The following is a 19,209-nucleotide window of genomic DNA, read 5'->3' as shown; positions in this document are numbered from 1 at the left end:
GCGTCCGATCAGCCGGGTGTACTGCAGCTGCTTTCCAGCAGGGGCGCTCTATGACTAGTGCACGGTGCGGGCGCGGAGAGGAGACTACGGTGTGATTACAGTACGGCCATGGCCGCGCTTATACCCAGGTCTGCCCCGCGGTAAGGTGGGTGTCCCCGGGAGTCGGAGGTGGGCTCGCGTGCTGAGGGGAGTGGTGTGAGCACAGGAGAGGCGGGGACTGGAGCCTTAGCCCCGCCCACCACCGAAGCAAGAGGTGAGCTGTGATCTGGCGGCCGCACAAGCCGGAGGAGCTGTCAGCAGCAGGAGCTGCAGCGTGGCCGGTCCTGGCAGCTCAACAAGTGACAAGTCCCTGCACTCATGTCCGTGGCCCGTGGGTGCATGGCAAGGAGCCTGAGCAGCCACAGGTGCCCGCTGTCCCGGCACTGAGCCCATGTGAACACTTCCACAACTTGCTGCAGTCCCATGTGAGCGGAGATCGCCCCCTGCACGGCGCCGACCATGGCCAAATGGCTGAACAAGTACTTCAGCCTGGGCAACAACAATAACAACAAGAGCAAGAGCCCCCCGCAGCCCCCCAGACCCGACTACAAGAGGAACGGCGGCGAGCGCTCCGTGCACCTGCAGCAGTCCTTCCCGCAGCAGTCCTTCCCGCAGTACCACCACCACACGTCCCCGCTGCCCGCCCGGGACGAGAGCGACCTCATCAAAGCCTACCGGGCACAGAAGGAGCGCGACTTCGAGGACCCGTACAACGGCCCCGGCTCGTCCCTCCGCAAGCTGCGGGCCATGTGCGGGGAGGAGCAGGCGGACGGCAGGAGGGGCAGAGCGCCGGGCTGCAGCAGCAGCAACAACCTCTTCCAGGAGCCCTTCCCCGGCTCCAGCACCAACACCACGTCCTCCTCCTCCTCATCCTCCTCCTCGCCGCACCTGTACCGCAGCAACAGCGAGAGGAGGCCGCCCGGAGCCCGCCACCAGCCGCTGCCCGGGGCCACCGAACTCAAGTACATCGTGTCACCCAAGCACCGGCTCATCAAGATAGACAGCTGCGGCTGGGGCGACACCGGCTCTGCCGGCATCTCCTGGAGCCCGGCCGTCACTGCAGCCATGAGCAAGGGCGAGGAGCACAGCAACTGTGCCAAGAAGGAGAAGGTAAGATGCCCGGCTGACTGGCCTCACCTGGCTGCACCTCCCCCATTGCATGTGCCGGGCACCTGTCACTGGTCTGTCTGTGCCGTCAGTGCCAGCCACATGTGTGACCCGTGTACAGTCTGTGCCGTCGGTGCCAGCCACATGTGTGACCCGTGTACAGTCTGTGCCGTCAGTGCCTGCCACATGTGTGACCCGTGTACAGTCTGTGCCAGCCACATGTGTGACCCGTGTACAGTCTGTGCCAGCCACATGTGTGACCCGTGTACAGTCTGTGCCAGCCACATGTGTGACCCGTGTACAGTCTGTGCCAGCCACATGTGTGACCCGTGTACAGTCTGTGCCAGCCACATGTGTGACCCGTGTACAGTCTGTGCCAGCCACATGTGTGACCCGTGTACAGTCTGTGCCAGCCACATGTGTGACCCGTGTACAGTCTGTGCCAGCCACATGTGTGACCCGTGTACAGTCTGTGCCAGCCACATGTGTGACCCGTGTACAGTCTGTGCCAGCCACATGTGTGACCCGTGTACAGTCTGTGCCAGCCACATGTGTGACCCGTGTACAGTCTGTGCCAGCCACATGTGTGACCCGTGTACAGTCTGTGCCAGCCACATGTGTGACCCGTGTACAGTCTGTGCCAGCCACATGTGTGACCCGTGTACAGTCTGTGCCAGCCACATGTGTGACCCGTGTACAGTCTGTGCCAGCCACATGTGTGACCCGTGTACAGTCTGTGCCAGCCACATGTGTGACCCGTGTACAGTCGGTGCCAGCCACATGTGTGACCCGTGTACAGTCGGTGCCAGCCACATGTGTGACCCGTGTACAGTCGGTGCCAGCCACATGTGTGACCCGTGTACAGTCGGTGCCAGCCACATGTGTGACCCGTGTACAGTCGGTGCCAGCCACATGTGTGACCCGTGTACAGTCGGTGCCAGCCCCATGTGTGACCCGTGTACAGTCGGTGCCAGCCCCATGTGTGACCCGTGTACAGTCGGTGCCAGCCCCATGTGTGACCCGTGTACAGTCGGTGCCAGCCCCATGTGTGACCCTTGTGTGTACATTCTGTATGTATAACAGTAATTCCAGTCTATGCCATCCCTGTCAGCCACACATGAGACCTGTATATAAATGGGTACAGTCTATGCTATCAGTGCCAGCCGTGTGTGTAAAATATATAGTACTTTTCAAAAGTTTTAGGCATGTGTGGAGTAAATGCTGATGATTGTCACCTGTTTGGTATAATTTCTTACTCCTGTCCATAATCCTACAAAACCCCTGACCTTGTGCCAGAAGACAAAAAATGTGATCGCACCAAATATTGATGAGACTTGGATTTCTGTTTTGTTCATTCACGTTACATTTTGTTAATTGATAAAAATAAACTATTAACACTTATTATTGAAAGCATTCTTACTGTGCAGCATATTTTCCATAACTGCCTAAAACATTTTCACAGTACTGGATGTCACTTGTTTATGGTCGATGCCATCAGTTCCAACCCCAAAATTACCATCTTGCTCCAAATTAATCACTTGACAGAGGACGATTTCAATAAATTGATGTTATGGACTTTGCACGGTTCCACTCTGCTGCCGGCCAGCTACGTGTGTGTGTGTGTGTGTGTGTGTACCGTGTGCTGCCGGCCAGCTACGTGTGTGTGTGTACCGTGTGCTGCCGGCCAGCTACGTGTGTGTGTGTGTGTGTGTACCGTGTGCTGCCGGCCAGCTACGTGTGTGTGTGTGTGTGTGTGTACCGTGTGCTGCCGGCCAGCTACGTGTGTGTGTGTGTACCGTGTGCTGCCGGCCAGCTACGTGTGTGTACCGTGTGCTGCCGGCCAGCTACGTGTGTGTACCGTGTGCTGCCGGCCAGCTACGTGTGTGTGCAGTGTGCTGCCGGCCAGCTACGTGTGTGTGCCGTGTGCTGCCGGCCAGCTACGTGTGTGTGCCGTGTGCTGCCGGCCAGCTACGTGTGTGTGCGCCGTGTGCTGCCGGCCAGCTACGTGTGTGTGCGCCGTGTGCTGCCGGCCAGCTACGTGTGTGTGCGCCGTGTGCTGCCGGCCAGCTACGTGTGTGTGCGCCGTGTGCTGCCGGCCAGCTACGTGTGTGTGCGCCGTGTGCTGCCGGCCAGCTACGTGTGTGTGCGCCGTGTGCTGCCGGCCAGCTACGTGTGTGTGCGCCGTGTGCTGCCGGCCAGCTACGTGTGTGTGCGCCGTGTGCTGCCGGCCAGCTACGTGTGTGTGCGCCGTGTGCTGCCGGCCAGCTACGTGTGTGTGCGCCGTGTGCTGCCGGCCAGCTACGTGTGTGTGCGCCGTGTGCTGCCGGCCAGCTACGTGTGTGTGCGCCGTGTGCTGCCGGCCAGCTACGTGTGTGTGCGCCGTGTGCTGCCGGCCAGCTACGTGTGTGTGCGCCGTGTGCTGCCGGCCAGCTACGTGTGTGTGCGCCGTGTGCTGCCGGCCAGCTACGTGTGTGTGCGCCGTGTGCTGCCGGCCAGCTACGTGTGTGTGCGCCGTGTGCTGCCGGCCAGCTACGTGTGTGTGCGCCGTGTGTGTACCGTGTGCGTGTACCGTGTGTGTGCCGTGTGCTGCCGGCCAGCTACGTGTGTGTGCCGTGTGCTGCCGGCCAGCTACGTGTGTGTGCCGTGTGCTGCCGGCCAGCTACGTGTGTGTGTGCCGTGTGCTGCCGGCCAGCTACGTGTGTGTGTGTACCGTGTGCTGCCGGCCAGCTACGTGTGTGTGTGTACCGTGTGCTGCCCGCCAGCTACGTGTGTGTGTGTGTGTGTGTATACCGTGTGCTGCCGGCCAGCTACGTGTGTGTGTGTGTACCGTGTGCTGCCGGCCAGCTACGTGTGTGTGTGTGTACCGTGTGCTGCCGGCCCGCTATGTGTGTGTGTGTGTGTGTGTGTGTGTGTGTACCGTGTGCTGCCGGCCAACTACGTGTGTGTGTGTGTGTGTGTGTGTGTGTGTGTGTGTGTGTGTATACCGTGTGCTGCCGGCCAGCTACGTGTGTGTGTGTGTGTGTGTGTGTGTGTGTGTGTGTATACCGTGTGCTGCCGGCCAGCTACGTGTGTGTGTGTGTGTGTGTGTGTATATACCGTGTGCTGCCGGCCAGCTGTGTGTGTGTGTATACCGTGTGCTGCCGGCCAGCTGTGTGTGTGTGTGTGTGTGTGTATACCGTGTGCTGCCGGCCAGCTACGTGTGTGTGTATATATATCGTGTGTGCTGCGTGTGACACGTATTGGCATATGGAGGTGAAACTTGCAGAGTGGGAGGGTGTCCACTGGCATCTGTGCAGAACGGGCAGCAGTGGGGTTGAATCTGCAGGAGGCACTTCTCACTGAAGTGCACAAACATAACTATAAAGTCAGTCCCCATGTCCTGTGGCATGTAGGAGACAGATGGCATGTGTCATTGACCTATGTAACCTGAAAATCCAGATTCTTCTAATTTGTTGCATAAGAGTAATCTTTCATGGTGTCAGCTTTTCTCCTACAAACATGTGGACTGAATTTATGGCGGGTGATTTCTGAGGTGCGGCTGTGCCCTTTTATCATAGAACAGCTGCTTTTGGTGCCCTATGGCAACAAATGTGCGTGGCATAAAGGAGATGGAGATGCTATGCTGCTGGTGTACCACCAGTTATGGGATACTTATGGGACACGGGCATGTCGCTATGGCAGTATTATCCCTGGATCTATATGTTCTCTCTTATAAGTGACACTTACCATCTGCATTGGGGCTGGACACAATCCTGTTGCCTTTACCAGCCGTTAGGACTTCTAATTGTACGGCAATGAGAAATCCTAGACAGAAAATAGTCCATAAAGTTAGGCAACAGCGTTGCTTGCCTAGTTCCTGGCACTGGTCCTCCTTGGATAGCGATGTTTACAATGATGTCATCTATATGTGCATCTATTTTAATGCAGCAGAGACACGGTTAATGGAGTTTCAGCATTTGTATATTGTGACTATGAGGAATTGAATGGAAACTTAGTATTTGTTGTAGATTGACAGCTGCTAACTTTTGCTATCTGATTTTCTAATCCATTTTGTCATCTGATACGTATGGATTATCACTTACAGCCAAATATATATGATCACATCTAATAAGCTCTCATTTGTGAGTCCTGATCTGTAGACTACAGGATAAATCCAAACAATGGCCAGTGAGTCCTGACCCGTAAAGTAGTCTATAGGTGAAAACTACACAATGGCCTGTAGATTATGGGATCAACCCACACAATGGTCAGGGTTCTGGTAATGAGAAGTTCTGCTGTCAATTGCTGCCTTGTCTCGGTTTCTAGATGACCATTGAATGGTTGCTACAACATTCAGGCTCTTGAGAGCTAGAGATGAGGGGGCAGCCCCAGATTTTGCTTTATGCTGGCATTGAGGAGGCTTATACAGCCCCTGGCAAAAATTATGGAATCACCAGACTCTGAGGATGTTCATTCAGTTGTTTAGTTTTGTGCCATGTCTGTGATCTACTTTTTTTCAACAACATTAAAGTCATTTCAAATGGCAACTTTAGGGCTTTAACCCATTACTTGCCAAATTAGCAATTTTCATTTTTTGTTTTTTTTGGACCTAATTAGAAAATCTTAGTTGCTAGAAGCAAAAAATTAGGTGTCCCAAAAAAAGGACATTGGTAGATAATGGGTTAAGAAACACTAAAATAAATCAAGATTAAAAATGTGGTACTCAGTAAGGGTCATTTTTTTCAGACCAAGCAGAGGGAAAAAATATGGAATCACCCTGTAAATTTTCATTTCCAAAACTAACACCTGCATCAAATTAGATCTGCTCGTTAGTCTGCATCTAAAAAGGAGTGAACACACCTTGGAGAGCTGTTGCACCAAGTGGACTGACATGAATCATGGCTCCAACACGAGAGGTGTCAATTGAAACAAAGGAGAGGATTATCAAACTCTTAAAAGAAGGTAAATCATCACGCAATGTTGCAAAAGATGTTGGTTGTTCAGTCAGCTGTGTCTAGAATCTGGACCAAATACAAACAACATGGGAAGGTTGTTAAAGGCAAACATACTGGTAGACCAAGAAAGACATCAAAGCTTCAAGACCGGAAACTTAAAGCAATATTGTCTCCAAAACAGGAAATGCACAACAAAACAAATGAGGAACGAATGGGAGGAAACTGGAGTCAATGTCTGTGACCAAACTGTAAGAAACCGTCTAATGGGATTTGCATACAGAAAAGCTAAGCATAAGCCATCATTAACACCTAAACAGAAAAAAACAAGGTTACAATGGGCTAAGGAAAAGCAATCGTGGATGACTGGATGAAAGTCATATTCAGTGATGAATCGCGAATCTGCATTGGTCAAGGTGATGATGCTGGAACTTTTGTTTGGTGCCGTTCCAGTGAGATTTATAAAGATGACTGCATGAAGAGAACATGCAGATTTCCACAGTCATTGATATGGGGCTGTATGTCAGGTAAAGGCACTGGGGAGATGGCTGTCATTACATCTTCAATAAATGCCCAAGTTTACATTGGATAAGAAAACTGTCCAAAATATCAATCAATTGAAAGGATGTTTGGGGATGATGACATCATTTTTCAAGATGATAATGCATCCTGCCATAGAGCAAGAACTGTGAAAACATTCCTTGAAAGAAGACACACAAGGTCAATGTCATGGCCTGCAAATAGTCCGGATCTCAATCCAATTGAAAATCTTTGGTGGAAGTTGGGGAAAAAAATGGTCCATGACAAGGCTCCAACCTGCAAAGCTGATCTGGCAACAGCAATCAGAGAAAGTTGGAGCCAGATTGATGAAGAGTACGGTTTGTCACACATTAAATCCATGCCTCAGAGACTGCAAGCTGTTATTAAAGCCAGAGGTGGTGCAACAAAATACTAGTGATGTATTGGAGTGTTCTTTTGTGTGTTTGTTTTTCATGATTCCATAATTTTTTCCCTCTGCTTGGTCTGAAAAAAATTACCCTAAAGAGTACCACATTGTTAATCTTGATTTCTTTTAGTGTTTCTTAAAGCCCTAAAGTTGCAATTTGAAATGACTTTAGTTTTGTGCCATGTCTGTGATCTGCTTTTTTTTTCAACATTAAACGACTGAATATCCTCCGAGCTTGGTGATTCCATAATTTTTGCCAGGGGTTGTATATACTGTGGCGCATTATAGAGGAGGAAGGAGTTACCATATACACACACATCCTGGATCTTCTGTTCTCACTCAGTTTCTGTACCTGAGGGCTGGGATTACACTATATAAATTCCTGACAACCCCCCCCCCCCCCCCATCAGACGGATCTCCAGTTTTTACTTGTGAGGCTATGATGCAATTTTTCTTGGAAGCGGCACTAGTTGGACTGTCTCTGCCATTCTTATTGAAAACTACCTTCAAAGGCTGCTCAGAATGCAGCTACATAAAGGGGTAAATGGAAATTCCCTACAGTGGCATACAGCAGTGTTCATGGTGTAACAGAGCCTCTCACATTTGGAGCTCAATGTAATACTGCATTCTCCAAGGAGGGGAGGTATAGTAGGGTGCCCAATTATGACTCCTGGCAGCTGTATTGCCCAAAATCCTGACTGTTCAAGGGGTTCTTGTATCTGGACTAGAGATGAGCGAACCCGAAGTTAAAAGTTTGGGGTTTGTACCGGAGAGTTAATGTCCGGTGTTAAACACTGAACTCTGATTTTTCCCGGAAGTCTTGCAATATTCTGGGGAAAGCCCGTTGGAGAGAGAATTTTTTTTTTTTTCTAGATCCAAAGTTCGGGTCTCCATTGTTTTCAATGTGATTCAGGTACAGTTCTGGTACCCGGACCAAACTTTAGTCCAAAGTTCAGGTTAGGTACCAGAACCTGAACTTCCACGAGTCTGCTCATCCCTAATCTAGACCATTTTGGTATGCAGGAGCCTATGGATACGTTCTCCTTCCTTGGACCTGGGAACCCTGTTTTCAGATGTTTTAGTCCTACCATTGACCATATTGTTCTTGTACTTCACCCAAAGTTGATTTTAGAGTCTATAATTATAGGCTGGCCTTGCGATGTCAAGAATTTTTAACCACTTATTTTGATTGAGAAGATCATTTGAGACACCAAGTAAAAACATTATGTTGGATTTTTTTTTTTTTTTTTTTTTAAAGTTCCTGATCCCTGATTTCCAAGCTCTTTGGAAAATTGTTGCACCATAACATATTCATTACAGAAACTCTGATAAATGGCCATCTTTAGTACTTATTTCTAATGAGCATGAATCCTATCTCTGATGGACATGGCAATTACTGTTGGTGGGATCATCCGTGAGCTTCTCCCAGCGCAGTCAGCCCTGTGCTTTATTATGGGGCAGGCATGTCTTGGTGAAGCCCTTTATCTTCTCTTCTGCTCGGTTCCTGTATTTGCAGAGCTCTTGGGACTTTGCATATCCTATTGTCTTGTGTGCACAAAGTGACAGCTCCGCTGCTGTAAGAATTGCTTCTGTCTGGTGCCCGCAAGCCAAAATATCATAAGCAGGGGGGCTTCCTATGAATTCTGCTATGCTCTCAATCTGGGGGTGAATTTACCAGTCCGCATGGTTTTATGCATTATACTTCTATTACTCGTGTGTCTATAAGGCTTCAAAACACAGAATATTGGATGCCTGTGCATGAGAACCGCATAGACTGCCATTTACAGCGTTTCATACCTGGGGAGATGTGCGGAGCCTGGTACAAAGCTTGTGATATATAGGCAGAATGGAGTATTATTGCCTTAGATTACATGGCCATTCAGAAATTTACCAAAATACTGGAAAATGAATCTAGCTGCTAATATACTGCATTAGTTTATGACCTAGAAAAGAACAGCAATGCCCCAGAAGTGCCCCCGGCCAATCATTTAGGGAACGTTTGGATTATCCAGATTATAAAGTAACATTCTGCTGAAAATTGCAGGATTGTAAATTATTCTAGATTATCAGATCATCTCCAAATCTGCTGCTTATCGCGAGTCTCATGATTGCAGCTCTGTCCCTGAAGTGTCAGATTACTGGATGGTACAGTACCTAGTAATCCAGAACAGAACCCCCCCTATGAATGCTCCCTAATATAACAAATAACACTTTGCTGTCGTTATCCAGACAAATCGATTAGACTTGATTTATTGGAGACTATTCTTTCTATTTTCTTCCATTGGCTAGGAAATAATGTGCCTTTCACTGTCCCTGCCTCTGGCAAAGCTAAACCATTTCAATACTAACCCACTTAGGTGATGGAGTCTACGATTTATCACTCATGTCTAAACAATTGCATGACGTTGCGTTTTTATTTTTTCCTCTTCCCTGACAGCAGGGCTGTAATGTAAGCCGAAGTAGACATCCTGACTTAATGAAGAGCAACCCAATTAAATGTGGTTGTCTTCAATTGCTGCTTTGAATGATGCGGCTTGACATGAGTGGTGTCATCCAGGGTCAGCCGAAAAGGAAAAAGTGACATCAGACGGTGCAAGGAATTTGTTGTTTGCATGTTGTTGCCAGGAACAGGTTGGAAAGGAAGACGACCAGCATCAAAGCAGATTTCCTGCAGGACCCATCCCAAATGACCTACGCTATATACGCTGTATACTAGTCCAATCCACTTTGAAAGTTATGCAACGTTGAACCATCCGCGTGGAATCGGTCTTACACTTTCAGAGTCTCTTCTTGTAGTCATTACTTGGAAACAAGCGTGTTACTTCCAATGGCTTACATCATCCTCCAGGTTCTATTCAGTGGCTACAAGCAGAGATCTTGCAAAATTCATTATCTTTACATTAAATAATAAATGAGGCTGTTAAACACATGCCAAGTTGAGGCTTTTGGACGTCAGAGGGGTCCCATTCATGTAAGCGTGACTTTTGTTCTGGTCAACTTGGCTCATCCATTAACTACAGATACTCCTTTCAAAGGCAGCTTATTAGTACTATGTTTCCCAGGGTGATGCCATCTGAACACTATATATGTACGGCCAGTTTCACATGTATGACATTCAAGGTAGCACAATGTCTGGACCAGTCACAGGTCTCCTGACCTAAACTCTACAGCCTCATACATGCCTATGTGGCTGAGTTTGGGCCAGGAGACCCATGGTCGGACCTTGAATGTCGGTGGTGAGATGCTTCTTAGGCCGCGGTCACACGCTCAGTATTTGGTGAGTTTTTTTACCTCAGTGTCTGTAGGCCAAAGCCAGGAGAGGAACAATCAGAGGAAAAGTATAATAGAAACACGTCACCACTTCTGTATTTATCACCTACTACTGGTTTTCTCTTACAAATACTGATGTTAAATACTCATTGTGGCCTTAGAAGACGTTCATGAACCATCTTCATGTTAATAAGTGTTCTTGTTTTCTAGAAATCAGAATATTTCTACCTGTACAGGTATAATACTAGTCAAACATGCTGTACTGATACTTTGTGCCAAACTATAAGGATAGATAAGTGGACAGTGCATGTGTTTTGGCCATGACGAAACATGCCATTGATGCAAGGTGTTAAGGCGTATGGTGCCAACCTCCACCTCCAAAGCAGTAAACCGCTTCTGTCATAGGCACATCATTGGACGGCGAAGGGCCCATGTACTTGCACAGGCCACTCTCCTGTCTGTGTCCGCCCCTGCTGGTGGCCAGTTGCTTGGTATATAGATGGGTGGTAGTGACCGTGTATGTAAGGCGTTGGGCAGAGGGATAGCACTCTCATTCCATCGTCTCCCAGCAGTGCAATCATGGGGTGCCAACAGGTGCTATAAATGGCCTCCGAATCAGCCATAGATCAAAATCTAATGGACCGTGGTGCGGTTTGTCGGTATAAGGCTGGGGTACATGTCCACATGTGTCGCACAGGAGCAATTTTCAGACAAAACCCTCAGATTAAAGTCTATGGCAAGTGATTTGTAATGAGTCAGAAAATCTACACTTTTTTTTTTTTTTTTCCCCCTCAGACAGCATACGGACCCATAGTTTCATGGATTTACGCATGCACGAAAGTCCCGAATCTGAGTGAGACTTGGCAGTCCCTATTCTGATCCATGTTTGTGGAGCAGACTCTGCAATCCAAATCAATGGGGACGCAATCCATTTGCTTCCATGCCTTATGAATCTGTTGCGTAGTGATTGATTTGAATATAATTTGAATTTTTATAGGCTTTGGAACAAACATATAAATTAAGTGAAAGAAAACTGATGCAAAAAAAAAATTAATGCATCAACATGGATATAACTAGGATGACACCTGAGGGAGAAAAGTCTTATTTCTAAAGGATGGTAAAATTCACAGATGTGTAAATGCAGCCTTAGGGATCGTTCACACAACCGTATTTACAGTCAGTTTTAAAAAAAAAAAAAAAAACAGACCACACTTGGACCAAGTGTTATGCAATAGAGCAGTTTTTTTTTATCTAAGTCTACATGTCAAAAAAAATACATTTTCATATGCAGTTTTTCTGTAAATCTGAGTCGCCCATTCAAGTCTATGGATGGGCAACAGATTTGTTGCAATTCTTTAACCTAGGAAACTGTAGATGGTCTTGTAAATTAATAGCTGCTGCTGTTAAAAAAAAAAAAAAAAAAAAAAAACTAAAAGAAAACACAACCTTGCATATTGATCACAAGCAAGAAAAAAAGCACCTGTTTTATGGATGAAAGTATTTTTTTGATGTGATCGTATGAACCTGGCAACACTGCAGGCTAGATACTCTGCACTACATACATAGTGCAAGGTATTATCTATGTGATCAAGAGGATCATGTGTTCAAGCCACGTTGTGTAACTAAGGGTGCATTTATACGGACCAACCAGCAGCACTGAACTAATGCCAATCGATAAACCTTTACTGATCAGCTGTCATTTAGACCGTAGTGAACAATCTGTAATGGATCGCTCAGTGTGCATAGGGTGCTATTGGTTTCTGCAGTACGAATCCTGTTTACACAGGACAATATTCCTCCAAGATCTTTGCCCTGTGCAAAAGTTCCTTTCACCCAATAAACAAGTAATTTGCTTGTTCATCCAGTGATCGACAGCCTGTTTACACTGAAAGTTAGTGAGATAAGCTTTCTTAATTGTCTTTCTGGGTAAATGCAGCTTAGGAGTTCGTTCAGACAAGCGTATAATACAGACATTTGCTGTTTAAAGTAAAAATCGGACAGCACACTGACCAATGTAATTCAATGGGACTTCTCACATGACAGTGTCTGTGTGAAAAAAAAATTGCAGCACACGAATGACCGTATGGATGAAAATAGTCTTGAGTTTTCTGAATGAAATTACCGTTAAAAAAAAAAAAATAAATAAAAAAAATTCAGAATAAAAAGTAGTAATATGCAAACACCCAAAAATGACATCTGTTAATATTGTCCATAATGACCTGTACATTGAAAATCTATACGTTAATTATTTTTCACTCAATGAATGCTGCAAAAATAAAATGCAAAAAAAGTTAGGACAGAATTTTTGTGCCCATCTCTCCTCGCAAAAAGTGAAATAAATTACCAAAAAGTTGCATGTGTCTCAAAATGATACCAACAAAAACTATAGCTGGTTACGCGTGGTGGTTTTTTTCACTATTTCGTTCCTTAAAGATTTTGCTAAAGTTGGGTATCAGATTGTATGTGCCCCAAGATGGAACTATTGAGAAATGCTCATCATCAAGGTTATTGACCCCGCTTTATCATACGGAGAGTTTTTTTTGTTAATGAGGACTTTAGTATTTTTTGGAGAATACATGGAGTTTCCGAGGTTATATAAATAAAAATATTGCTTCTGTGCTGACAGTCCTCTGCCCTGCTTGTTTAAAAGTGAATATGATTCTATGGCTGTCACATCACAAGTCTTTCAGGGGTTTTCTGGTCTTGGTCCCTATTTCCGTTAATCTATTTTTCCCCTTGGTATTCTGCCGGAGTGATGTTAACATGTCTGTGGTTTTTATCTTTCCATACTAGAAAATCATTGCTGAAACAGTGCTGACGACCTGATCCAGCTACTATGGTGAGAATGTACAAATAAAAGCAGACGTCTGAATGAGCTGCGCTATAGCTTGTGCTAATGAGGAAGGCAATGATTTGGGTAGCCCGAATAACTGTCTTCAAAGAGCCGCTCTGATAACTGATCAGTGCCCCCCAATGATGATGATGGCCACTACTTGGACAGCAGGCCACGTCACCATGGCCAGGCTAGGTGAACGTGTAGGCGAGGTGCATATTGCGGTACGTTCTTGTGCAGGGTTTAGGAGAGCTATGTGATTGGTGTTCCCCGCCTCTTATGGACAGCTCTTTTCAGTGCAGCTTTTCCTTTCCGAGGTCAATGTCTGCTCCAAGGTTTCTCTTTTCATGCTTCTGTCATTGGAATGTCTGTAGTAAGTAGCCTATTCATTAACAGGGCACTTCGTGAGGGGCCCTTTAATATGCATGTGCTTGTGTGCCATCTGATCACGGTGCACCGTATGTATTGGCATTATACCGAACATCTTCATGTGATGCCAAATTCTCCATCTGATGCTCAGTTGTACGTGAACATGATTTCTGTTCTCTAAATACAATCCATTTAGGTCATGCAGCTATTCATTTTGAAGTTCAAAAAACTTTTTTTTTTTTTTTTGCCCCCTTGTTGGTTTGTAGCTTGTTTGTCTTTTTATACTTAATTTGATTATAAAGAGGCTAGCCCACCAATAACATTTATCACTTATTTGTAGTATCAGTGGGTGGATTTCTGCTGAAACCCCCACTAATCAAACTACGCTCTGTCTGTCATGGTATAGTGAGTGTTGGTAATCCTAAATTTATCATCTATCCTGCTTATGAATGATAAATGATTGTGGGTTAACCCATTTAATCATTTATGCTGTATCTTATAGATATATTCATTGGTAGATTATTGCTTTATATCGTGTTATATCACCTGTTTTAAAGTGCAGCAGAATATGGTGCTCTATAAATAAAAACTAATGGTTGATCTAGGCAACTATTTACTATGCAAAATTTCACAAAAATGGGTGTTTAAAAATAAACTATTAGGAATTAACAAAATGCAAAGCGAATGAATAAGAGACTAATCTAAATCGGATCAATATTCGATGTGATCACCCTTTGCCTTCAAAACACCATCAATTTACCTAGATACTTTCACACAGTCTTTGAAGGAACTCATCAGAGAGGTTGTTCCAAACATCTTTGAGAACTAACCACAGATCCTCTGGATGAGATTAGGGCTGTGTTGTGACCATATCAATTAGGTAACTTTTTTGCACAGTACTGGATATGCAGCAGCACCGGGTCCACAGCCAGCTTCCAAAGCGGCAGCTGCTTCCTACTCTGGATTTTATCAGTCTTCTCCATATAATGTAATAAAGAGCTACAATAGCTGGTGACTGGTTAGAGACTTCTGGGGGCCACACTAGGATGAGGATTTGGAGGAGCTCCTATTCTTGCATAGGTGCCCTCTCTGGGTACTAGTTGCACTACGTTACATGGATAGTGCTTTGTTTAAAGCCTTGTTCACACATCAGTATTCTGCATCTGTCTTTGTATTCCAAAACCAGGAGTGGAACTTAAAGAAAAAAACCTATAATTGAAAGATTGACACCTGTTCTGTTTTGGGCCTACAAACACTGATGAAACCTCCTGAAGTGTGCATAAAGCCCAGCATACATTTTTGCTCTTCCGCCCTTGACCTGTCCGGAAGTATTGCACAATTATTGATGACAAGCCCTTGCATTTTTCAGGGAGCAGCGCTTTCTTTCTGATTATACGTGTTGAATCTTGACAGACGTCTGACACCTACTTAATCCATAAGATTTCTGGAATGCTGCTCTCTCGCGCTGTGGCTGGGGAAAGCGGGCTGCAGGTTTTATCAGCTGCCACAGGCAGGTTTTATCAGCTGCCACAGGCAGGTTTTATCAGCTGCCACAGGCAGGTTTTATCAGCTGCCACAGGCAGGTTTTATCAGCTGCCACAGGCAGGTTTTATCAGCTGCCACAGGCAGGTTTTATCAGCTGCCACAGGCAGGTTTTATCAGCTGCCACAGGCAGGTTTTATCAGCTGCCACAGGCAGGTTTTATTAGCTGGTCAGGAATGGGTGTGTGAGTTATGGAGTAGACTAATGCTCTTGGCCTGCGTTGAACAGTTTGTGGTCATAATTCTTCCTCCAGTTGGCCGGATCACAGCCCTGCTTTCTGGAAGGCTCGTGTAGACTGACATTTTAGCACCCCTGTGTTGGAACACCAGTGATTCTGGAGAAATGTGTGACTGATCTAATGGGATTGGAACCTGCAAAAATCCCCAGCCCCATATACAGACCATGTGTATTTCTCATGGATTTATTACTGCTGATGTGACCTGTAATTTACCTGTCCACCTGTTATGGGAGTGAAATATGCTCTGAATATATTCTGGTATTTAAAAGAATATTGCTGGAATAATCCTGTTAACTGGACTTATCTATATAATAGGACTGGTTTCCTTGCTGTCGTTGGTATCTTATAGCCATTATAACTTGGGCTCTGTTCACATCTGCAGTGCAGCCCCCCCCACACACACACACAGATTCCGGCACTTTTACTTGGTATCTGTAGACGTAAAGGGCCGTATAAAGTGTGATTATAAAGGCAATACTTTTTACACCGCTTCTGTGCAAGGTGTCCTCCTCACCAGTATGGCTGGGACAAACTAACAATTAGGCTGAGTTCACACGATGCGTATTTAATGTGTTTCCGCAGCGTTTTTGCAGTTGCGGAAACGCATTAAAAACGCATTGTTGAAGGGCAGCAATGTTCCCCAATGATAATCCGCATGTGCTGTGCTCATGATGCGGATTTTTCCGCAGCGTAAACGCTGCACTCAAAAATCCGCAGCATGTCAATTAATTTTGCGTAAACGCGGCATTTTCGCCGCCATTGACTTGCATTAGAACGCGCCAATTCCGCAAGACTGCATCTGTACTTGCGTTATTGACGCGTTCTAATGTGTGGAGGAGAGGAGAGTCTCATCCACACCCAGGTACCATAAAAAAGCTGTAAAAACAAGAATAAAATAAAAAATATATACTTACCATCTGTCGGCCCGCGCAACGCTCCTGCTTGGTTCCCAGCACTTGCAGTGAGTTGAAGGACCTGCGCTGACGTCAGTCATGTGACGGGTCACGTGACGCTGACGTCGGCAGGTCTTTCAATTCAAAGTTGCAGGCGAGGGAGAACGGATTGAGCAGAACAGCGCGGGCCATCAGAGGTAAGTATATACACTCTCTCGGGTCACACTGTATAAATCCATGCCGTTTGCATGGATTTATATAGTGTGACCTAGTTGTCAAGCACTTTCCAAGTGACGCTAAAATTGCCTGGAAAGCGCTTGTCAATCCACATGCGGAAAAGCATGTGAATCCGCATGTATTCCGCAGGAAAAACGCATGCACAATCTGCATGCGTTTTTTCTGCCAGGGAGATGCAGAAATTTTCTGCTTCATTTCTGCATCGTGTGCACATACCCTTATTACCGTAATTGTACCAAATCTAAATTCTGCTCACACCAAATGGGCTCTTCCTGAAAATACTCATTTTGAGGTCTTTAATTTGTGCTAGTATGTTCTGTAGTGATAATCTCCTGCTGATAAAACACTGATTGCATTGAAACAGCAAATCCCAGCCCTGTGAGTGACACATCGCTGGAATCAGTCTTTCCCTACATCATTTTGCCCTCAGATTATATAGAAGAAAGCCTGCTCCAGATTCCCGTTTAACCAGTGTGATCAGTTCACATGAACAAATTTCCACATGGACCCAGAAGCTGGGTAAGGAGTTGAAGAGGGGGATGATAAATGCAGGGACAAGAGACTTCCTGTTTCTACATAGACCAGAGAAAAGAGAACAAATGGGCAAAATGAGTAATTGTAAGTACCCAGTGCAATTTAATATAATGACTGCAATATATTAAGAGGATAAAACCTTTTGAGAGTGCTTGGTTAATGAAATGTAGCAAATAATTGTTACTTTCCCCCAATATCCTTTGTTAGGGTGCACATCACGTATGGCACACTGTATCTTTGTGCCTTGCTCTATTTGCTGATCTATAATAATGGAGGAGGATTCACGCTGCACAACCACAAGGTCGAGTTTTCTAATGGCTTTCTTTGCTGGCGATAGACTGTGGCGATGTAGATGGAGGAGATACAATAGAACATTATAGGCCTTGATCTAGTCTGATAAAGCTAATTCACGCTTGCACGCTTCTGAGCCTCATAGCTGCTCCAAACATTTCATTATCCAATTTACTATAGTCGTATATTACTGATTTAGAGAATAATTACATGGTAACACAGCAAACCTCATTTTGACCTTGTGATTTCAGTGTGCCGTGTCTCGCTGCTCAGCTCCATTTTATTGTACTGCTCTTCTGTTGTCATAATTTGTTGTTTATGGACCTCTATAATTTTAAATGCCTAAAAAAGCATCCACACTTACCCCAAAGCATTGGCATGTAGCCATTGAGTGTTGGGTTCTGACTTGTTCTTCTGGTATTGCCTCTTCCATGTGTAACTGAAGCCATATGCTGACATTTCTCAGGAAATCCTAATGATAATATATGGTTCCTAAAAGCCGTGCTGTCACTGATGGCAGATCAGCACATTGCAAGGCTGGCACCGGCTCTGATTAGGAGGGATGTCCTGTAGGTGGGTTCTTTAAAGTGCTATTCCCCTTTTATAGGATTATCCACATCTTTATATATAAGCAATGGATTAGTAGAATATTTTACCATACCTATAATCAATTGACATTGGGTATGACAATGAGGTAACTATCTAGAGAGATACATTATTTGTAGGTCTATCCATACACTTGGAACACCCGTCGAATGTAGTCAAAGTTCAACGTCAGGCTTGTATTGCATATCAAAGTGAAGCTGCACACTGTGTGCGCCAAGATATATGTGAATATATAGAATGTAAGTTGCATTACTGACTGCTGGGCTCTTATGAATTGGCCAATTTATGCACTAAGTACCTTCATTTTTAGAAGTATATTCTATATAGGAGCAATGCAGTCTAAATTCCATATATTCAATGTGTGCATGCATCTTGGCGCTTGCAGAGTGCTGTTGTATGCTTTTGTTTGTAGATTATGCAGTCATGGCAGCTTGCACCTGTTCACATTAGCTTCATTCTGTTAGGAGGTGCTAGTCAGTTTGGTTTCTTTGTAGTATACCAGTAGAGGTGGTGATGACTTCTTCCATAGTTGCCTGAGCTCTCCACCATCCGTCTAAGGCCTCGTACTTGCATCCATTGTATACAACACCCATGGTTAAAGGGACGGCACACTGCCCCTTAGTTTCATTGATCCACACACATCCTTTCTTAAAAACCGATCCATGTGTTTTGATATGTGAGACTGAGACTGTCCTATTCTCATCAAGTTTGCAGATCAATCAATAGTCTACAAGAATCCGTTAAAATTGGATTAAAAGCAGAATACTTTCTTTTTAGAAGTAATATTGAAGTGCCTCGTCCATTTTTAACTGGTGCGTTGCTGACAGTCATTGGATAAAATGGTTCAGACAGTTCACTTGCTTCAGTTTTTGAAAAGAGGTACCTTCAGAAAGCGTTTTTGGCCAAAGTTCTTCAATTTTACAGTTCTATTCTATATGGCAGCAGTACAGTTTACATTTCATATATTCAATGTCTGCATAAATCCTGCTGCATACAGTGTGCTGCTGCTGCTGCACTTTGATATGTATACACTGCATCAGATCGCACCTGTTCACATTTGCTGCATTTTCTTGGTGGTGTTGGTCAGGGTTATTTTTTTTTTTTTTCTCGTGCAACCAATTTAGTGAAGATGAAGTCCAGTAATATAATGGGAACCCTACTTGCAAAGAAACAATCTTTCAGTATCTTTATTTTCCAATTTTTCCATTAGCACAGTTAATAGTGCCGTGGCTTAGGCAATTTTAAAAATAAATGTATTTAATAGCCGTGAAATTATTCCATGATTCATTAATTCTCATGGATTTTAGAATAAATTCCAAGACCAGTTACAATTACAAAATCTGGCCATGTGACCCTTTATTGATGGAAGGGGT

The 19,209-nt window shown here is 45.3% G+C and overlaps 1 protein-coding gene across 1 annotated transcript in view; it reads left to right on the top strand.

The window, feature by feature from the left end:
• Positions 1-200: 200 nt before the first annotated feature.
• The window catches only part of SHB (SH2 domain containing adaptor protein B), a 155,231-nt gene continuing 136,222 nt past the window's right edge, over positions 201-19,209 (top strand). Inside the window, exon 1 of the mRNA XM_073664601.1 lies at positions 201-1,149. Coding sequence (XP_073520702.1) covers positions 499-1,149 — 651 coding nt within the window. The 5' untranslated portion in view covers positions 201-498. The remainder of the gene's footprint in view (positions 1,150-19,209) is intronic.

This window comes from Phyllobates terribilis, unplaced genomic scaffold (genome assembly GCF_046119375.1).
Source record: "Phyllobates terribilis strain yellow unplaced genomic scaffold, ASM4611937v1 Scaffold_1__5_contigs__length_1240528914, whole genome shotgun sequence".
Lineage (NCBI taxonomy): Eukaryota > Metazoa > Chordata > Amphibia > Anura > Dendrobatidae > Phyllobates > Phyllobates terribilis.
The sequence above is the reverse complement of the archived record's forward strand: the minus strand, read 5'-3'. Positions and strand labels throughout refer to the sequence as shown.